General features: G+C 47.6%; 1 protein-coding gene across 1 annotated transcript in view; it reads right to left on the bottom strand.

Moving 5' to 3' along the window:
- Window positions 1-9,467: 9,467 nt before the first annotated feature.
- Window positions 9,468-19,064, bottom strand: part of FRMPD3 (FERM and PDZ domain containing 3) — a 102,545-nt gene continuing 92,948 nt past the window's right edge. The window contains exons 16-17 of the mRNA XM_054040765.1: window positions 16,690-17,511; window positions 9,468-14,239 (exon numbers count right to left, since the gene is read on the bottom strand). Coding sequence (XP_053896740.1) covers window positions 11,391-14,239; window positions 16,690-17,511 — 3,671 coding nt within the window. The 3' untranslated portion in view covers window positions 9,468-11,390. The remainder of the gene's footprint in view (window positions 14,240-16,689; window positions 17,512-19,064) is intronic.

Genomic DNA, 19,064 nt, shown 5'->3' on the forward strand with positions numbered 1-19,064 from the left:
ATGTGCAGCGCCAGTCAAAAAAGTAACAGCGTTAGGAACCATTAGGAAAGGGATAGATAATAAAACAGAAAATATCATAATGCCACTGTATAAATCGATGATGGTACGCCCACACTTTTAACACTGCCTGCAGAGCTGGTCACCCCATCTCAAAAAAGATATATTAGAATTGAAAAAAGCCCAAAGACAGGACACAAAAATGGTTAAGGGTATGGAATAGCTGCCGTATGAGGAGAGGTTAAAGAGACTGGGACTGTTCAGCTTGGAAAAGAGACAGTTAAGGGGGTGTATGAGAGAGGTGTATAAAATCATGACTGGTGCGGAGAACAAGGAAGTGGTTATTTACCCCTTCATGTAACACATGAATCTGGGTCAACTAATAAAATTAACAGGCAGTAGGTTTAAACCAAACATAAGGAAGTATTTCTTCACCCAACGTACAGTCAACCTGTGGCACTCATTGCCAGAGGATGTTGTGAAAGCCAAAAGCATAATTGGGTTAAAAAATTAATTAGATAAATCCATGGAGGATAGGTCCATCAATGGCTATTAGCCAAGATGGTCAGAGACACAACCCCATGCTCTGGGTGTCCCTAGGCCTCTGACTGCCAGAAGCTGCAACTGGATGAAAATGGATGGATCATTTGATAATTGCTCTGTTCTGTTTATTCCCTCTGAGGCACCTGGCATTGGCCACTGTCAGAAGACAGGATACTACATTAGATGGACCATTGGTCTGACTCAGTATGGCCATCTTTATATTCTTATGGGATGATGAGCCAGGTGAGAGGGCAGTAGGGGTAGGAGGCTCAGGCAATAGAGGGCGAAAGGCCTGGGACACTAGTCATGGCAGGCAGGAGGGCAGTGGGGTAGGAGGCATGGATGATGGGCCATGGCCGGCGGGAGGGAGGAGGCCTGGGTGATGGTGACTGAGAGGGCAAGAGCTCTATGTAGTGATAGAGGTGGGCCCTCCAGCAGTCTCTCCATCAAGAGGTGGTTCATACTGTGAGAACGTTTGGTACAACAGGGCATTAGTTTCTGGCTTGGCTGGTTCACGAGATGATCAGGCTTTACAGCAGTTGCTCTGACCACTTTTTGACACAGCACAGCCCTCAAACCGTATCTGGAAGCACAAAGTGTCATTCCCATTAGTGCAGGGTGAAGCCCCCTGCCATCACCCAAGCTAGGCTCCAGGCCAGAAATCAGGTAGGCTGGGGTTAGTGAAAGCTTTACCACGACTGGCTGATAGGATTTATCTAGGGCATGATGTTTCAGGAAAATTACATCTCCCTACCTTATCACCATGGTGGAATTTGTCAGGGACTGTGATTCAATGCCAGGTCCAGTGGAAGGTAGCAGATCCCACAAATTTAGGGTTTCTTGGTGAGTTGTTGTGCTTTCCACAGCAACTCATTTTTTATTAATAAAAAAAAAAAGTTGCTAGCCTTTGTAATGCAAATGCATGCCTGGCAATGGCTACGGCAATGGCTGTAGGAAAGATGGGAGTTCTACTGTCTTGTCACTCTTTCTCAGTATTGATGTATTGTCAATATTTGAGACCAACTACCCAGTCCCACGTGCACTTCAATGTGTTAACTTGAAAGGTTCATTGGGACTAAATGCGACAGTAATAAGTTCTGGACAATTTTTGCAACATTCTTAAGGCTGTAAGAAAGTTGTGATTTTTTTTTTGGTTCAACAGTTGCAGCCACAGTTTGTTGAAGTTGCAGTTTTGGTGTGGTCAGTTCTAGTACCATAAAAAAATAAACACACACACAAAAATAATAGAAACAGGTGTCAGACATCATGGCATTAGGCAGACACGCTTCTGGGGGAGGTGGGAGGTTCTTGTCTCAGGCTTCCTCCAACCTTTTTCCCAAAGAATGAGGAGCTTCTTTGGGTACTCCCACAAAGGGCACCAGCCTTGAGTGCACACCCACACATAAGTGCCAGCACTTTCTTCAAAGCCATGCAGGCTACCTGCTAAAGCAGGGCAGCAGCTCGGAAGAGATGGTGCGTCCTCTCACAAAGGCAAACACGATGGAGCGGCAGCTGGGCCAAATTTAAATGAGTGGTGTTGCAACCTGGTGCATGGGATTGCAGTGTAACCCATGTGCCTAATAAGGAGATATCTCTTTAAGAAACCCATTGCCGGGAGGTAAGAGTGAGTTGTGTCTGGGTCATTGTTGCTAGGCAGATTAAGCACTCCACATCCAGAAGCTTCTGGAATTGGGTGTGGGTAGTTTTGGGTAAGCTCCAATAGGTTCCCTGTTGCTGGGGTCAGACTCCATGAGGGCAAGCAGTCAGGGCAGCTGTTTTGCAGCGGCCATGTGCCCTATGTGAATTGGGAGAAGCTGAGCCCAGGAGCAGAAAGCAGGCAGTTGTTCCTAACTCAGAAGCGTTTTTCAGCAGGGTTTTATTTAAATCTATACACTTAACTGAATGTTTGGTTAATGAGTTAGCTGACTGGCTAGCAGTGATTTCAGAAGAGAAAGAGTCTGCATGGATTCCAACTGAAGATTCCTACAAGCAAGTGGAGGAAAGATGTTGTTTAAGGACTGGTCTACACTGGGGGCAGGGGGGGAATCGATCTAAGTTACACAGCTTCAGCTACGTGAATAACGTAGCTGAAGTCGACGTACTTAGATCTACTTACCGTGGTGTCTTCACTGTGGTAAGTTGATAGCTGACGCTCTCCCATCAACTCCGCCTGCGCCTCTCGCCCTGGTGGAGTACTGGAGTCGACGGGAGAGCGCTTGGCGGTCAACTTATCGCATCTAGACTAGACACGATAAATCAACCCCTGTTGGATCGATCGCTGCTCGTTGATCCAACAGGTAATGTAGACAAGCCCTTAGACTCAGCAGACTGTATAGATTTGGTGATCAAAGACTCTAACTGAGACTTAGGTGAACAAAACCTAAGCTTTTGGGAATTTTCAGTTTCTTCTCGTATTTCTGTGGGGACTGAAATGTTCAGATTTTAATTTGTTTTCTTTATTTATGTTTATGTATAACTGTTGCGGAAGTGTGAAGGTAATGTCTGTGGATTATAAAATAGCCATGTCATGCTGTAAAAATTAGGTTATAAAATCTTATGATAAATAATATTTAATTAAATTCATTTCTTTAGTTCCTTTTGGGACTTGAATGTGGGGAGGCTGACCCTGTGAAATCCTTGCTGAAGATCCTTAGAGACTGAATTCTGTGTCTCCAGATACTTTCTATGGGAGTTGGGATTCTGTGTCTCCAGATACTTTCTATGGGAGTTGGGTTTTTTTTTAAGGAACTGGAGACAGGAAATGACGTGAACTCAAGCCCACCCAAAGGTTACAGCAGCACCACTCAGGTTTCCGGCAATTATAAAAAGTTGCTGTGTGTTGTTAAAAGTTGCAGTTTCAAGACAAAATCCTGGCCTGCAATTTTTTCCCCCAGCCTTAACCATTATTCTGTTCACATATTTCACTGCAGGAAATGCCCTTTGCTCTCTGTTCTTCCACATCTTTCCTGCCTAGGATCTCTTTGCCCTTTATTCCATGATGTTTTCTGTTGTTTCTCTCAGGCTTAGTCAGGTCTGGTCTACACTACAAAGTTACATGGACAAGTCAACTTGGTTTTGCATGCCTTCCCCCCCGCAGTGTAGCTACAACTGGAGAGTAATTCCGTCAGCACAGCTGATGTCCTTTGGGGAGGTGTAGCTATGCCGGCAGAAAATCCTTCTGATTGCTTATGCTCTGTCTACATTAGAGGGCTCTGCTGCTGTAGCTATACTGGCGAAGTATGAATAGTGCAGACAAGTCCTTAGTCTTTTCTTTGTATGAATCATGAATCTGTCAACTTTTGAAAATAATAGAAGCATTCACAGAATTCCAAGCAATAGTCAATGGACCCTAACATGTATATTATGGAGTTAAGAAAAATTATCCCCATAAATGGAATTCCTTCCACTTTTCCTGAAAATTTCATTAACACTTTTGGCTATTTATTTTCCAGTAGGTTGCCCTTGGCCGTATCCTGAGACTTATTTTAAAAAAATCAGATTTCTTGCTGGTCTCCCCTCCAAACCTGCGGTATTGTCTCTAACTTCTTGATCCCATGTGGGTCGAATGCTAACAGGCTGTTTAATTTGATTTTTGTTTTTGTTATTTGGGTAATCATTTTTCTTCCTACATATTAGCATAATTAACTTCTTGTGAGTTTTTCAATCGCAGTGTTATTAAGCCATGCAGATTAAGGTAGGTTTGTGGTAAAAGTATCACCAAGTATTTAACAGTATATATACATACAAGAAATAAAGACCAATCCAAAGGGAACCATTTTCAAACTGTGGGCCCAATCCTGTAATCCTTACTCATCCAAGTTATCTATTTGTAAATAACAAAGTGCTGCAAAGGGTTGATTATTTTCTCTGGAGGTTGAGAATTTAGCTAGAAAAATTCCCTGTATTTCTTTATAGGTCAGCCACATTCCTTCCAACTATTCTGGCCAAATGTCTATTGCTGTCCCATTAGGAATGCAGTGTTGCCAGCTCTCATGATTTTGTTATGGGTCATTGTTTTCCTTAAAGCCACAGCTCCTGGAGTCAAGTGGATATGTGATGATTTCAGCCTTCGTTCTTACAGAAAAAGTGGAGTGTCTAGCTCTCGTGGTGCTGGAGAAAGCTTCAAAATGTGACCCCAGTGCACTCTAAAGGCTCAAAAAGAAGACGACAAAGAAAAAGAACACCAAATCTATTATGTTTACATAATCTCATGATTTTAAAGCCAGTCTCATGATTTTTGAACATTCAGGATTGGCAATATTGGGAACAGGAAATCCCATTTTGTGAAGGCCTCTAGCTCTGTTTCATTAAACCTATGTTCCAGCTAGGGTCAAAAAGATATTAATTCCCACACTTCCAAGATAGGCTGGAAATGAAAAATGGAGCATCATAGTGATCATGATTTCTAGTACTCAGATGTTACTGCAGCAATTTACAGCATGCCTATGATATACACAAAAGCGAGGGGATTAGATGGATCAGGGAATAGGTAAAGAGGAATAAAGCTCTTTAGTTTACTTGTTCTAGTTTTGCCCAGGTTAGTAATAAAGAAAAGTCATAACCATGGCTGTTTGGTGGCCCAAGTGAAATGAGTTGGGGTCTTCCAACTCTCTGGCAGACTTGTGTCCACGTCACAAAAAACACCACAATAATTGTCTGGAATTGGTCTCCTTGTTGGTCTCAGCAGAGAGGGAAAGATTGAATGGGTCACTGAGTCTCTGAACTCCTCTTACTCCCATAAAGATAACCCGTCCAGATCAACGTTAAGGCACATTGGTAATACACTGCAGGGAAGCTTACACTACTGACCTCAATACTCTACTTGCTCTGTGGACAAACAGGACTCAAATAGCCAGAGCTGTTAATCTTGCAACTTTCAGAAGTGCTAACTCCACCTAGAAAGATGTATCTGACATTGCTAAACCAGTTACGTTATTGCCTTTTCTGTCAGCCTTTGTTAGAAAGACATTTAAGAAAAAAAAAAACCCTCTCTGCTCTGTCTTCTGATTTGGGCCTTTTACAGAGTATTGTACAGTTTTTAAACTACCAGTTTGATTGTAATAGTTGGAAGCTTAGGTTTGTTTCTATCTCTGAACCATTTGCTTTAGCTGTGGGGTTAAATTCTAGCTGTTCTCTTTCTCTCCTCCTGCATGCAGAAGCAGCATTCTTTTATGTCTGTACTGTGGCCTGCAGCCATCCCCTTACCAGTTACTCCCACCACATACGCTAGTAAGCTGAAGAAGAAGGGTACATCAGGTATACACTAGAGCAGGCAGACCATGACTCTGATTTATAGACCCCACCTTAGAATTCCCCTTACACAGAGTTTGTGGCGTATCATTTCCATTAGTTTCCCTTTTGGATGGATCTGCATCTGAAGAAGTGGATTTTTTACCCACAAAAGCTTATGCCCAAATAAATCTGTTAGTCTTTAAGGTGTCCCCGGACTCCTTGTTGTCCTTTTGGATGGGATTTTCAGGAGTATGCATAGCCCAAAGATAGAATCTGACCCATGATTCTTTAGGTCCATCTACACTAGCCTTTAGGGGGAAATCACCCACCATTTCACTGGCATGGTGAAGCTCCATCAGCAATAGTAAGTGTGTGAGTGCTAGCTAGAAAAGGCTCCATCACCCACGAGTGTCTTAACTGCCATGATGCCTAGAACTGTGCTGAACTGGCTGAGATAAATTGGTTGAGATGCTAGAAGCCAGTCTACCCCGTGCTATTATTGCTACCACTGGTGGAGCTTTATAGGATAACAATGGAGTAACTTTTAAGGAGAAAAAGCCTAGACACTCCCCCCAATATATGTCAGGCTGCAACAAAATCTCAGTTACTTCCGAAGTAGTTGCTCATGAGCTTCCCCTCAGGAAGCCTGTACATTGGCAACATGGGCAGGAGCAGGAGCCTAGATTCAGAGGAGTGAGATCCATCTGAAGCTTACATGGTTTTAAGGCAGAGACAGGCCCAGACCCTAAATACTGCTGAGGACTTGGGCCACAGTGCCTTTGAAATCCACTGAGCTACTTATTCAGTTATGTTTGGTACCGGGAAGAGAGAAATAGTGCCTGGATTAGGCTGTGGTTATTAATCTTTGGAGGTTAAGGATTAAATTACTGCCAACCCATGGATGATCTGAAAATACGTTTATTGTAAACCTCCTAGTTTATTAAACCTGATATCATGGAGGTCCACATAATCTGAAATGTCTTTGTCTCTTGGCCTGAAATTGAATTATTTAGGGAAGCTATAGGTAGCACCATTAGTGTTATCACTCACCTAGTGATGTCAAGCAAGACACTTAGCTCTTTGCTCTCATGGCACATGCCTATATTGATGGAAGGGGGTTGCCTGTCAATGTAGTTAATCCATCTCTTTGAGAGGTGATAGGTGGGTAGATGGAAGAATTCTTCCATCGATCTAGCAGCATCTACACCAGGGGTGAAGTCAATCTAACTATGTTGCTCAGGGTGCAAAGTTTTTCACAGCTCTGAGCAATGTAGCTACGGGAAACTAATTTTTAAGTGCAAGTCAGCCCTCAGTTACCACCAGTCGCCTAATCAAGGATGTATTTTCATGCCGAATGTGTGTTGCTGAATGCTGTTTTTTCTGTCATCTCTGTGAGCAGGTGCAGTAGCCTGTAACAGACCATCTCTTATTGTAATTGAATTGCACTCAATATTAACAACTCAATTATATGTATTTTAAATACATGAATTCATGCTGCTGACTGTTGATTACGTGGCTTATTGTCCATTTCCATAATGTTGTGAACTTCTGATATTTAACTAGGTTTCCAGTACCCTGTGAGACCTTCCTAAAACTGGGTTTCTACAGGGTAGCCAGTTTTGGGAGTGAGCTGCCCATAAGTTTTAAAGAGAATTTTAGTGGCATGCCCAGTCATTCTCTCCCAGCATTCTTGACTCAAACTTATTCATAGGGATTTTTTTTTAGGGTAGCTCCTCTCTCCCCCACTATCACAGCCACTAGGGTTAAGTCAGAAATGTCAACCCTGTGCTGAGTGCATTCAACTACAATGCCCCTTCCTTTGTAAAGAAAATCAGTGAGTCAAATCTAGCCTGATCACCTTTGACCCACATTCTGCTCTCAGTTCCAGCAGTGTAAATCTGAACTCCATGAAGTTATGCTGGATTTGCACTGGTGTATGTTAGAATATAGATATTCAGGCCTGCCTGTAAAGGCCCATACTTTAAGAACTTAGGTGTATTTTTATCACTTAGCTAGTTACAGAGGTATAAAAACAAAGAATCAAAATTACAGTACGCCTGTGTATGGGCCTTTTTTTACTAGGATAGTCTGAGGCCTTGTTCTTAGGCTAAGGCCTTTGGCGAAGCAGCAGGGGCAGCCATAAGCTGGGAAGCGTATGGTCACATCCTCACATTTCAAACCAGTTATATTCAAATAAGGTGCTATTGGGCTGTTAGGAAGACTATTCTGTCCCGATAGTGCCCATCAACACCAGATAAAGAAACAGTTCTTAAAATGGTTAAAGAAAACTTAGATAGCAACCTGTCTGGCAAGAAATCACTTATCAATGGTTGTGGTATTGTTTCTGTATTTCTGTATTGTTTTATTTTTATGGCCCCCACTTTTTTATAGTTAATTTGTCTGGTTCTTTAATTGTTTCTGTCTGCTATATAATTAATTTTGCTAGGTGTAAGTTAATTAGGGTAGTGGGATATAATTGGTTAAAAAATGTTACAATATGTTAGGATTGGTTAGTTACATTTTAGTAAAATGATTGGTTAAGGTACAGCTGAGAGTATTACTATATAAACTGGGGTCAAACAGGAAGTGGGAGGAAGGGAAATTGGAATCATGTTTGCTAAGGTGGGGAAACGGGAACAGGGAATGGGGAACAGGGACACAGGCATCAGAGCTGGGAAGGGGGACACAGGGTAAACGCTCTGCAGCATCAGAGATGGAAACGGAACACTGGGGACCTATTGGCAGATAGAGTTAAGACTGACTGGTGTGAAGGGCTTTGAAATATGCTTGCTTGGAAACTAACCCCAATAAACATCGCATTGTCTGCACTTCGGACTTCTGAGTTTATCCACTGTTAGTCACGGAAAAGGCTTACTAGTTGGAAATAAATGGTATTTTCAAGCTTCCATTAAAAACCAACAATTAAAAAGTGCTTTGAGGAAGCACTTGATGGAGTCCCTTTGAATGTGTCCCTGATTATGTTTTCTAGTATAACTGTTATGCTTAGCTACAATTAAAAAAAAAAAAAAAAAAAAAACCAACAGCTGGAGAAGAACTGACCTTTCTATGCAGTGGTCACTTATCTGCTGCAGTTAGCACTAATGTCTTTTCCAATAGTCTGTTAAAAACGATCCAATAGAGGGTGCTCTTCCCTCTGAATCAGAACTGATGCAGTGACCTATCAGAGTATTAGAGGGACCTGTGTTGTTGGACAGGTGGCGTCTTTCAGATGAGACATAAAACCAAGGACCTGACCATCAGTGGCTATTAAAGAGCCCTTGATACCTTTCATAACGGTGTTAACTCCAGTGTCCTGATTAAATTCCAATTTGGGTATGTCATTACTATCATCCTCCCCTTTCACTTGCTTGGTTTCCTTCATTTCCTGACCCTAAAACCAGTGTGTAGCGTGGTGCTCTGTGTTGTAAATAGCTACTGCTTTCCCTCCAGAGGTGACTGCCTTTTGGTGGTGGGGATGTAGGCTTCGATGTTTGCAAACAGCACTGTGTGTAAAGAATAATAATAATACATATTCACAGTCCTAAAAACAGACACAAAGTGCGAGTTTGGATATTAAGATTAATATATTTAATCTTTCTTGTTTGTAAAACAAGACATAAATTTGTATATATATAATTTTTTATATATATATATATATATATATATATTTATTTATATATACTATATACAGACAATAAAAAAGTCTCCTCTCTATTAGGCTGAGAGATTTATGGAGGAATGATATAGGCATGATGGGGAGCTCAAGGAAACTCTCCGTTTCTTAGTAGATAATGGATGGGGACAGCTCCCTGTTGGCCTTCAGGACTGTAATAGGCATCGCCTGCTATGGACTGAACTCTGCTTTGGCTATTCCACTGTATATTTTGCTACATGGTTCTTGAAAGCCAGAGGCAAGAGGTGCTCTGTCCATATAGTGAGATCCTCCGTTCTTTGCTGATGACAATGGCCAAAGGCTGGTTGAAGCTGTGGGCCAGGGAAGGTTATTGCACTAGGTAAAGGACACGTGTTAAAAGCACATTGTGCATTTCCATAACTCGTATGGAAAACAAGAAATTTCAAATATATGTGTCTCATATAAAAAAATAGAGATAGGAGGTGATCCATTGGATTGAGATCCCATATCATCTCTTTACACTCTACAAGTGAGTGTGCATCTCCCTTCTGACACCTGCCTTCGCTAGCCAATCTAATTTCTCTTTCTTTTAGACTTGGATGCATATGCTCTAAAACACAGCAACAGAGGGATTCCACCAAGGCCTGTCCTCCTCACGTGCGCATGAGGCGGAGTTGGTAGGGTGATTAGGGTGGATGCAGAAACTTGGGGTTTCCCCTCGACTCTGTTTTGGAGGAGAGGGAGGTGCACTGACACACCAGTTAAGGCGCTCTGATTTGTTAGCAACAGATGCTAGGTTTCGGGGGGTGTTGGGGATGACGGAAAGCAAGTAGGCACCATTTCACCACACGTCTGGAAGAAAAAAAAACCCAAATGCTAAAAAAGACTTCTCTTGGCTATCAATCCAGTGGCATAGTAAGAGAGAGTTCCCAGGATCTCCCCACCTCGATCAGCAGGCAGGTGGGAATGACTGGCTCAAGAGGTGGAGCCCGTGTATCTCACTTCCAGAACAGCTGTTGAATTCTAACCTTATGCTATAGGTGAAAGCCAGTTGGGTTTATTCTCTGCTGCTCACTCCCTAATGGACATTACCACACCGTCCCACAGGGCTGTGAAGAGAGGGCTAGGACTGAGCCTTCACAGCACTGGAGAGGTGGGTGAAGGAGGTCTACCCATAGCTGCTAGCCCAGCCTGTGGCTTGTTATAACTATGGAACAGGCTGGGTTCCCCAGGTGTTCTGTAACTCAGCTATATCCATCCAGCTGAGGAAAAGACACCCTGCTTGGATGTATTAAGTTGTAACCCTGGGATGCTACCTTGCACTAGTTAGTGCCTGTGACCAGAGCAAGTGTGTGCACATCTGTGCTGGCTTTCTGATATCTGCTAGGGCAACCCAACTCCCTGCATCAGGTCTATAGGATTCCCCCCACCTTGAGACTACTTCGCTCCCTCTAACGTGGCCTTGGGGACTTTTATATCCTGCTGCTAACTGAGGGCAGCGCTTGTAGTCTGAGGGTCTCTGGAGGCATAAGAGCTGTTTACGTGGCAAGATGCTGGCTTGGATCCAAGCGGACTCAGACCCAAGTGAAGCTGGAGGGTCTCAGCTCAGTTCCTACTTACACTGGCCCAGTGCACCATGCTAAAGTAAAAAGTGTCAGCTGTCTGTCCAGGGGAGACCCAGAACCAAATTAGCAGGGGGAGTGAATTGCTACACCTCCCAGGTAAGGTCATTGATAAGACGGCATGGGAGAGCATGCAGAGTGGCTGCCTGGAGCCCACCTACAGGCTGGCAGACAGCTAACTATAGACTTAAATTTCCCCTTCAAACTCCACCAATGCAGCTATTCACTCCACAGAGAAGTAAAGAATGTCTTTGCCCCTGCAGTCCTGTTACAAACAGGCCTTCCCTGCGGACACACACTCACTAGAAGAACCACTGACACACAGCTTGGAATACACTGGCTTGTTCGGTTCCGTAGCCAGCTTACTTATTGATCAGCGTCTTCAAGGAGCGGGTGAATGTGCTCATAACAGTCGCAACCGTGGCTGACTGGCGGGACTGCTGCTCCGCCGTCTGGTGGTGACTCAGCGTTCTGGCTGTTGAATCCTCTGCCGCCCTCAGCAAGAAGGTGTAATTCCGCACCACCTCCTCCACCTTGGTCAGCAGCTCCTGGCGCTGGGACTCAGAACGCACGATGTACACTAGCTTCACAAATGTCTCGATGAGGCTGCTCAGCACCTGGAAGCTGCTTGTGATTGCTGAGAGCATGTGCGTCGGGCTCTTGTCCACAGCTGCCACCCTGCGGCAGGAGGCCCTGAATTCTTTGAACTTCAGGGCAAGCTCTTGCTTGTATTCGGCCAGCTGGGAGATGTAGGGTTTGCAGTCCCGAATTTCGGGGCTCACCACGCACTGCCTTAGGATGGTCAGGAGCTCGTTAGTGTCCAGTTGCACTGCCAGAAACCCGTCTGGCAATGCATAGGCATGGCCTCGAAGGGCATGGACCTTAGCCAGGCTCCCCTCAAAGGTGGAGGTCCTTAAGTCTATCTCCTGGGTCTGGCTGTCCTCAGGGCTGCTGCAGGCAGTGGCATCCAGGACCTGAAGGGTCCTGCTCATTACTGGGACCATCTGATTGTCCAGCTTCATGCCTGGCAGGATCTGCATGGGGATGGAATAAGAGAGCTCATCCTTCTCACTCCCATCATCTGCCACGTCGCACTTCCTATAGTAGAAGCAATACCGGATGGAGCAGCACTTCTTGTCCTCCATGTCTTCTTCTGGCAGCTCAGCGTGACTAGGGTACATCTCCTCCTGGATGGAGAAAGCCGTTGAGCCCTTCTGGCTCTTCTTCTCCTGTGCTGTTTGAACATAAGATGGGTCACCTATTCTTGGGGATTCCTGGATCTTGCTCTTAGGCGCAGAGCTATGGGCCCCGGGGTCACCCTCACTCTGCAGGTCTGTCTGCTTGGCTGGATAGGTGTCCTGGTAGATGTCAGAAGAAAGAGATGTTCGGTCAGTCTGGTCTATTTCGCTGACACTGTAGCGGCGCATCAGCTTCTTGTAGTGTGGTGCCCCCATGCACTCTCCACGGGAGGTGCATGTTGTCAAACAAGACATGCCATTCTCTGGATCTGACAGGTAGTCTCTGGACTCTAAGCTTGTGGATCGTATCCGCCTGCTCTTAGAAGGGCTGCTCGTGCTTGTAAGTCTATCTGGTTCAGCCTGCTTCTGATTGTCAGGGGCCTTCTCCCTCCCTCGCCTCTCCAGCTCCGGTGCTGCTATCTGGTTGGGGTGCGGTCTCACCCCTCTGCAGATCCGCTTGCAGTCGCAGCTGCGCCTCTGCTCCCTGGACATCCCTGGGACTTTCTGCACAGGGCTGCTTTTCAGCTGACAGCTGCAGCGCCCAGGCACAGAAGGGTGCAGGTATTCCGGTGGCGGGAGGTCACCTTTGGTCTTTGGCTTGAGCAGCTCTTCCAGGAATTCCAGCTCGTACTGTTTCACCTTCTGCAGCTGGGCCTGCCGCTCGTCCGTCTCCTTCTTCAGCCGCGTTGGGAAGGTGGCGGAAAACAGCTTCCTCAACCTGAAGTGGGCTTTCGGGGCTTTGGGTTTAGCTGGAACGTCAGAGTCCTGCTGGGTCACCTCCAGGAGCTTTTCTGCTTTCTTGGAAGGCACGGTGCTAATCTGCAAGCCCTCAGATCTGGACACCAGCTGGATCTGCCCTTTGGGATCCTCGCTGGTGCTCTTGGAAGTACCACTGGTGGATGGAGAGTGCAGACTGCTACCCTCTGTTTTTAAGCTTTTGGCACAACTTTCATGCTGCATTTCCTCCCCTTGGCTCACAGGACCAATGTGTTTCTGGTAGACGGGGTTAGCAGTGTCACCTTTTGCTTTTTGACCTGGCTCCCCACTTGCCGGCTTCCCTCCAGGGTCTCCGCTCACTTTCTGCGGGTAGCTCTTCGAAAGAAAAGTCTTGGGCTGCAGTCTTTCGCCACCCACAGGGGAGGAATGGAAAGCGTCGCCCCTACTGCCATGAGGCTCTTTCGGGCTCAGAGAGGTTTTGCCTTGCGGCTGCGGTTGGCAGTCACACAAGGTCTCCACAGCTGGCTGACTCCCTTTAAATTTTAAATGCTTGCTACTGGAAGGCACACAGCTGCCGCTCCCACTGGCCTGCTTGTCTGCTTGAGGACTAGCCACCACGGCTGCCACTTGGGCAGGGGAGCCTTTGCTGCTTACCACTTGCTGCAGAGCAGCTGAAATGGTCACTCCACCCTTAGGATCCAGGGTTAGTTTAGGGCTCAGCCGGACCTCTTTGGGCATCTTCTCCCGTAGATCCTGCACCTGGTTTCTGCTCAAGGCAGCTGCAGTGTGCAGTGACACTTCAAAGGCTGCTTTCGAGTGGCTGGGGCCTTTGCATTCGGAGCCCGGCATTGTCACGCCCCTGTTCTTCTGCTCATTCAGCTGCGGTGAGCGCACTGGCTGGACAGCCGAGGTGTTACTCTGCTCTCTGTGCTGCTGCTCCTGCTTAATCCTGCCGCAAGCGAGGCTGGGGGGCTGGTTAGAGAAAGCTGGCTTCAGGGAAGGGCCTGGCTCCTGGTGCCCCAGAAGGTATGGCGAGGTGAGGACGGCTTGGGCAGCACAGCTCTGGATTCGGAAGGGAAGGTCCTTCCTGGTGAGCAGCTTTTCTTTGTTTATGTGCTGGGCCAGGAAGTAGGCGGCGTTCTGGTGCTGCTTCATGGCCGAGACCATCTCTGAGACATCGGTTAGCTCTGAGGAGTTGGTTTCGTGGCCGGAGTCCAAGGAGGACTCGGGCGTGATGGCAGCCAGAACAATCAGACCTGAGAAAACACAAGAGGAATATGGGGATGTTATCCTCAGGTCTCATCACTGCTTGGAGGAGACAGCAACACAGAGGGGTAGGAGAGTCCCAGAGATCACAGTACCCACTGGAGGAAAGAGAATTTCAGCAGAGAAACCTCAGCTCCCCCCTCCCACCACCTCCAAGAGAAGCACAGCTGGGGGCTTGGAAAGATCTTGACTGGCTCACCTGCTCTGGGCAATGCCTCTGTGAGAGAATGGGAATTATGTCCAGGCAAGTCTAACTGAGACTGATTGCCAGCTTCACTCTGGCTGGCTGACTTAATTCAACAAGAGCATTTAACCTGGAAAGAGGCCCTGGGAACAGTTCCAACACTAGGAACAGTAGAGCGATGGGGAGTCGTCTGGTGCAATCAGGGAAACCTGGCAGTAACAATGCTGCTGGAGCGTGGAGGGGGACTTGTGAGAATTGAGGGAGGCCAGTATTGCTACCCATGCCCAGCAGGCCTTAGTGCGTTCACCCTTTACTCAGCCTGAAGGAATCCAGCTGATAACATATTTGCACTTAAAAGGGCAACCTGGCTAAAGTGGCTTACAGCTGCAGAATCTACCAGGGCAGGATAACTCTGTGAATGCCCAGGGCCAAATGTCTGACGTCAGCGGGGTTACGCCAGGGATGAGTTTGTCCCACAGTGTTGATCTGATTACTAATCCGCGCACATCAATCACATAGAGAGGCATGCTTTGGCTCTGCTTCACCCAAAGGCAAAAGAGCTGCCTCGGGAGAGGCTGACTGAATGGTTTGTGCTTGGGAAAGGAGGGGGCCGTTGATTTCCAAAGCAGTTGCACTCTCACGTCCCATGCACGAGGGGAAGCTTCCCAGAAACAGATGCAGGCACAGGCGCCAACTTTCCCAAGTGCCGGGGGGTGCTCGACCCCGGCTCTGTCCCAAGCCCTGCTCCCACTCCACCCCTCCCCCAAGGCCCCGCCCCGGCTCTTCCCACCCAGTTCTGCCCCCTTCCCTCCCTCCCAGGCTCCTGCCTGCCACGATCAGCTGTTTTGTGGTATGCTTGAGATTGGGAGGGGGAGGCACTGATTCGTGGGGCCCACCGCCGGGTGGGAGGCACTGGGGATTGGGGGGGGAGCTGACAGGTGCTGCTGAGCATCCACCATTTTTCTCTGTGGGTGCTCCAGCCCCGGAGCACCCACGGAGTCAGTGCCTATGGGTGCAGGGTAATCAGGATATTACTGCATACTGCCAGCTGGGATTTCCTTCCCTTCTTCATTATGAACAGTGAAGATGCTGCAGTGTACCTGAGACTGATGGTGTGATCTCTGACATCAGCCTTGGGTGTGAGGGAAATGGGTGAGGGCGTCTCAGGGAACTGATATGGGGTTATGGAGTCTTTAATTTCTAGGTGGCTGGTTCAAATTCACTGGAGACTGAAAGTCATTACCATCTGACAACTGTTTGCTGGCTTGTGTGAAATCAATGTGGTCCCAGTCCATTTCACAGTGGACAGGTGTCCCCATCCCAACTGACACTGATTGCTGCTCTAAGGGAGCAGATGTGCTGCAAAGACTGAACTCTCCTTCCAGCCTGAGAGTGCATCTGGGGAGGAGAGCTCTGGACCCATGCTGGGCATGCTTTGTGCACAGGCAGAGCTCTCAACCCAGCCCCTTTCTCAATTCCCTGGGGGAAGGGAGGGCAGCAGTGCTGCGTTAGCTGCCAAACTGTGCGGCCAGCAGCAGATCCAGCAGCTTCTTCCAGTGGAACATCATGCTGAGTTTCTTTGAAGGGCTGTCAATGCATGTTGGAGTATTGGCCATTTGGGCACCATCCACTGGCTGTGCTGTTGTTGGTGACAGAGGTCATAGATCAGAGAGTCACTGAGACCACCACCAACCCTGCACTGTCTGGAGAAAATTCCCCAAGTTTGCTTGTAATCTTTCCAGCAGCGTGAAGAACCTACAGCTCTTACCCCACTTCCCCCTCCTCCATGGCTGTGTCAGCAGCACCAAGGAGGGTACATCAGAGAGAGAGGGGTGCCAGGATTGGGGGACCCCTCACAGCCCAGGGCACAGCCTGCGTGTCGGAGCTCTGCTCTGTAGGGCTTTCTTGTGCCCCAGCCTGCATGGCTTTTGGGGTGCAGGCAGCTGGGTGGATCCCAGCTGCAGGGAGGAAGCACGCCAGCCATGGGGACTGCTCTTTCTCTCCAGTTCAGACAGGAGGATTCCATCCTCCAGCCCCCCAAAAGCTTTCCAGCACCTGCCCGTCTGTTCCCCCTCTGCACTAGTTCCAGGATGGGGCTCTTGCTAAGGCCTGTGCTTCCAGAATCCCCTCCAAATACGAATCAAAGCTTAGACAGAGGAAGGAGAGAGAGGCAAGGATGAGAGGAGAGAGAAAGGGAGGGGGAGACTCACCCCCAGATGGTACATGGAAGCACAAAAGCTCTGCCTACTCCACTACCTGCTGTCTGTTGTGGCTGGGGGTGCGGACAATCCTCCGAAGCAGCCAGGGCTTCCAGAGCCTGCAGGGTGGACACCAGGGCATCGTCCAGCTCCTGGGCGTGATCTCGGACTGTCCTCGTTTGCACGCTGTCTATCAGCGTCACGGGGATCTCATCGTACAGGATGCCGCAGAGGTGCCGGCCCTGCTCCTGGCTCTGCGCAGCAGCCCTGCGCTTGGGGTCGTCCTCATCAGAGCTATTATCTCGAAAACCCGGAGGCGGGGCAGCGATAGCGGGGAGCAGGGCAGTGGTCTCGTCCCCTTCCTCATCACTCCCCGGAGGGGGGAGGGACATCAAGTCCACTATGTTGTCATGGGAGCTGCCAGGCTTGCCACCTTTTCGAGAGGCCAGCCGGCTCTTGAGTTTGGCTTTGCAGGAGTTACAGTAGAAGTGCATGGCATCGTTCCTCATGTGGTTGTCCATGGTGTTGGCCCTTGCCCTACTTGCCTGGTGGTCCCGGTCAAGGCCATCCGGGTTGTACTCATTGGCAACACCGTCATAGTCTTGGCCGGAGCTTTTGGAAGTGGGGTCGGATTTGGTCCTGGGCCTGGTTTCCTCAAAGAAGATCAGGTTTTCATTGATGTCTGTCCTGTTTTCTCGCTGCTTCCTCTGCTCCCGCATGTGCAGGTAACAAAAGCTGACGAGCTCCGAGTCCGACCCCTTGGGAACTCGGGGGCTGGATTCCCTGGGGCTGGAGGCAGCGCCACCCAAGAACCCGCTCTCTTTCTTTCCCGAGTGCCCCACTGCAGCCGGCCGGTGGATGTTGTGCGCGTTGATGTAATCTAAACCAAAATAACAATTATCATGTTAGAGCAGCACCCATGAGAAGGAAGGGACAGTCAGGCAATCTATCCTGCACTGTAGGGAGCCACCAATACTCACCTGCCTCCTGCTAGTCTTCCTATTGCATTAAAATCATTGGGACATCACAGTTGGCATGAACATGCAACAGCACAAAGGGCACAATCTATGGGGACACAGCTACTTGTTCTCCGCCAACACACCCACTTCCCAGCCCAGCTAAGCCAAGCCTAGCCCTCCCTTGCAGTATGCCAAGAGCTTTTACCAGCTCGGCTGATATGCTCTCCAGCAACGCACCTGGTGCATTCCCTAACTCAGCTACCGCAGTCTCCTGCCAGCTCTGTGGCACATTCACCAGTATTCAGTCGGGTAAGAGAATTTATATACAAGTCCAGGACATGCATAAAATTATCATTTCTGTGCTGGGCAATAGCAACAGAAACAGGTGGGCAGCGACCCAGCAGAAAGAACCCTTTGACAAACTGCACAGTGATGTGTGCCGTGCTCATATGCTCTGTGGCTCACCTCAGGCAATGGCACAGCCAGAACACCAGGTGCATTAAGCAGAGTGGCAGATGTCTTCTACGTGAATGAACCAGCTGGGACATTCAGCAGAACTGGAGTTTCCCACCTAGATGCAGCAGCTAGAATTGCCAGCTTCATTCTAATGGTTCATAGGTTTTAGGGCCAGAAAAGACCATTGTAATCATCTAGTCCAGGCCAGAGAACCCCACCCAACAGCTCCTGCATCCAGCCCAACAGTGTGTGGTGGAACTAGTTATCTGTTGGGAAGACGTCTACTTTTAATGTAAAGACTCCAAGTGATGGGGAATCTGCCACTTGGGATTCTACTCCATTGGTTAATTACCCTCATGGCTAAAGATTTGTGTCTTATGTTCACCTTGAATTTGTCTAGCTCTGGCTTCCAGCCATTGGATCTTGCTGATCCCAGAAATGTAGGGCTGGAAAGATCTTGATCGGCCATCTGATCCAGCCCCCTGCACTAAAGCATGACCAAGTATACCAAGACCATCTAAACCAACTACAGTCCTCTAGCATCAGTAGTAAACATTATGTATGGAGTGTCCTCCACTCTCCGGAGATTTCTTTGTGCAGGTGAGACAAAGTCCAGGCCTCGTGGGGGATTTCTGACTGCATCCCAGAAGACCTGCACAGCTCTGCCAAGAACTAGTGCTGGGGACACAGGCTCCTTGTTACAAAATACACATCTACCCCGATATAACATGAATTCAGATATAACGTGGTAAAACAGTGCTCCGGGGGGCTGCGCACTCCAGCAGATCAAAGCAAGTTCGATAGAACGCAGTTTCACCTATAATGCAGTACGATTTTTTTGGCTCCCGAGGACAGCGTTATATCGAGGTAGAGGTGTTTAAACAAAATCAAATAAATTCGAACTGAATTCATGAGTTCAGCAACTTGGGCAATTTGTCTCCCAATCTGCACATTTGTATTAAACTGTTCATCACCTGCAGTATAAAAACCCCAACAAGAATAGATGTATATTTTAAAT

This window comes from Malaclemys terrapin, chromosome 9 (assembly GCF_027887155.1).
Source record: "Malaclemys terrapin pileata isolate rMalTer1 chromosome 9, rMalTer1.hap1, whole genome shotgun sequence".
NCBI classification, from domain to species: domain Eukaryota; kingdom Metazoa; phylum Chordata; order Testudines; family Emydidae; genus Malaclemys; species Malaclemys terrapin.